The sequence below is a fragment of the Ailuropoda melanoleuca genome, chromosome 8 (genome assembly GCF_002007445.2).
Source record: "Ailuropoda melanoleuca isolate Jingjing chromosome 8, ASM200744v2, whole genome shotgun sequence".
NCBI classification, from domain to species: domain Eukaryota; kingdom Metazoa; phylum Chordata; class Mammalia; order Carnivora; family Ursidae; genus Ailuropoda; species Ailuropoda melanoleuca.
Window position 1 is genome coordinate 119,259,178 of NC_048225.1, and position 1,651 is coordinate 119,260,828.

Consider the following 1,651-nt stretch of genomic DNA (forward strand, 5'->3'; position numbering starts at 1 on the left):
AAAAAACTGGAAACAGCCAAAACAGAATACATGAAGATTTTGTGGTATATCCATACAACGGAATATTACAAAGCAATAAAAGAGAAAAACTACCCAAACATGTGACAACAGTGATGAATTTCACTGACATTATTGAATGAAAGAAGCCATACATATATCAAAAAAGAATACATACATATGATTCCATTTATATTAAGTTACAGAAGCAAAATTAATGTGTGATGGGAGTGGCTACCTCTGGCTGGTGTGCGTATGTGTGAGTGTGAGAGAGAAAGGGGTGGTATTGACAGGATATAGGCAAAAAGGAACCTTCCAGAGTGATGGAAATGTTCTGCACCTTGACATAGCAACAAGTGTATCTACTGTAAACTTTATCCACCTGTGCTCTTACAGATTGCATCTCACCACATGCAATTTATATCTCAATGAAAATGTTGAACTAAAAAAATATGAAAGGAGCCATCAATCGCTTCTTACCCACTCACGAAGTCCCCAAAGATGTAGAGGCCATTGAGATTTGGGAATTCACATCCACGGTAGACATATCCTCCAATGACTGACTTCCCCACTGCATGGCCATAAGCATAGATTGGCAGAATGTCACCTGTCCAGGAACAAAGAGACTGTCATAGCCAAAAACTGAGACGTCCAGGTCGCCGAGTGGCTCAGCTGATTAAGCATCTGACTTTTGTCTTTTTTAATTTTTTTAAGATTTTATTTATTCATCTGACAGAGATAGAGACAGCCAGCTAGAGAGGGAATACAAGCAGGGGGAGTGGGAGAGGAAGAAGCAGGCTCCCAACAGAGGAGCCTGATGCGGGGCTCAATCCCAGGACCCCGGGATCACGCCCTGAGCCGAAGGCAGATGCTTAACAACTGAGCCACCCAGGCGTCCCTACACTTCCTCTCTCTTAAAAAAAAAAAAAAAATTTAGAGAGCTTCAAGCAGGAAGATGGGGACTTTCAAATGTAGTTGCCTAATTGAGTGGAGGACGCTTTATCTCTTGGTCTTTGGTAGGGCAGCCAGCCAAGAGAATCACATTTATTTTTCTCAACAGATCAGCTACAATATTGGTGAGCTTCCCATTTGACTGGTCTCTGCAAGCAGAAAGGAAGCCAAAAATTCCCCCACCTATGAGGCAATGACCTGGGAATCCATACACCTAAATGTATCCCCTAGGCTGACATGGCAGATACTCAGGTTTAAGGATTTGAAAAACTAACGAGGGTCTCTAAGACTCCTTTGTAACTTAGGGGACCAATCAAAGAGATTAAGCACTGCTGATAAAATACATCTGAAAAGCACATCTTGATAACTGATATTTAGGGACTGTATATGGAATGTACCACCTGACTGTATATGGAATGTCCTTTCAGTGGGCAGTTCCAATTGGAAATAAATTAGAAACCTTTAGTCACCATTTCCTCTGCTAGTGGTTCTCAAAACTGCATGCCTAAAAATCATGTGGGGGGGGCGCCTGGGTGGCACAGTGGTTAAGCGTCTGCCTTCGGCTCAGGGCGTGATCCCAGCGTTATGGGATCGAGCCCCACATCAGGCTCCTCTGCTATGAGCCTGCTTCTTCCTCTCCCACTCCCCCTGCTTGTGTTCCCTCTCTCGCTGGCTGTCTCTATCTCTGTCAAATAAATAAATA

General features: G+C 43.3%; 1 protein-coding gene across 1 annotated transcript in view; it reads right to left on the reverse strand.

The window, feature by feature from the left end:
* HHIPL2 (HHIP like 2) overlaps nt 1-1,651 on the reverse strand; it is a 25,601-nt gene that overhangs the window by 12,626 nt on the left and 11,324 nt on the right. The window contains exon 5 of the mRNA XM_002914189.4: nt 478-604. Coding sequence (XP_002914235.2) covers nt 478-604 — 127 coding nt within the window. The remainder of the gene's footprint in view (nt 1-477; nt 605-1,651) is intronic.